This window comes from Egretta garzetta, unplaced genomic scaffold, assembly GCF_000687185.1.
Source record: "Egretta garzetta isolate BGI_Z169 unplaced genomic scaffold, ASM68718v1 scaffold101, whole genome shotgun sequence".
In the NCBI taxonomy this organism is placed as follows: domain Eukaryota; kingdom Metazoa; phylum Chordata; class Aves; order Pelecaniformes; family Ardeidae; genus Egretta; species Egretta garzetta.
The window spans coordinates 2,079,158-2,079,574 of record NW_009258666.1 but is presented as its reverse complement, the minus strand read 5'-3'; the positions used below and the strand labels follow the sequence as shown (position 1 = coordinate 2,079,574).

Here is a 417-nt window from a genome sequence, read left to right as displayed (position 1 = left end):
CAGCCTGCCCCATCCCCATCCCGTCCCCCCCCCATCCCGTCCCCATCCCCTGCCTGCAGACAGGACCAGCCCCTGGACCACTCGTTCCCCTGTCCCTGGACGTCACGTACGCGTGTAATACTCCACCAACTCGTGCAAGCTGCTGAAGGTGACGCGGGGGGAGATGTAGTACCCCCCGTTGTCCATGTTGCGGATCTTGTAGTGCTTCACTGTCTCACCCTGGTTCTGGTCAAAGTCCCTCACCGACAGTGAGTAGGAGCCTGGGGAGATGGGGGACCGTGTGGGTGTGGGACCCCAACACTCCTGTGCTTCTTAGCGCCTTCCCCAGCACCCGGGACAGGAGACGCTGGCGGGACCCGCAGGATGGTACCTTTGGAGGTCTCACTCTCCCGGATGAGGAAGGAGCCGTGCGTGTTG

At 63.1% G+C, this 417-nt stretch overlaps 1 protein-coding gene across 1 annotated transcript in view; it reads right to left on the bottom strand.

Moving 5' to 3' along the window:
* The window catches only part of LCK (LCK proto-oncogene, Src family tyrosine kinase), an 8,183-nt gene that overhangs the window by 3,358 nt on the left and 4,408 nt on the right, over positions 1-417 (bottom strand). Inside the window, 3 exon segments of the mRNA XM_009648531.2 lie at positions 1-4; positions 82-260; positions 371-417. The exon segment at positions 1-4 is cut by the window's left edge and continues 123 nt beyond it; the exon segment at positions 371-417 is cut by the window's right edge and continues 29 nt beyond it. Of these exon segments, the coding sequence (XP_009646826.1) occupies positions 1-4; positions 82-260; positions 371-417 (230 nt within the window).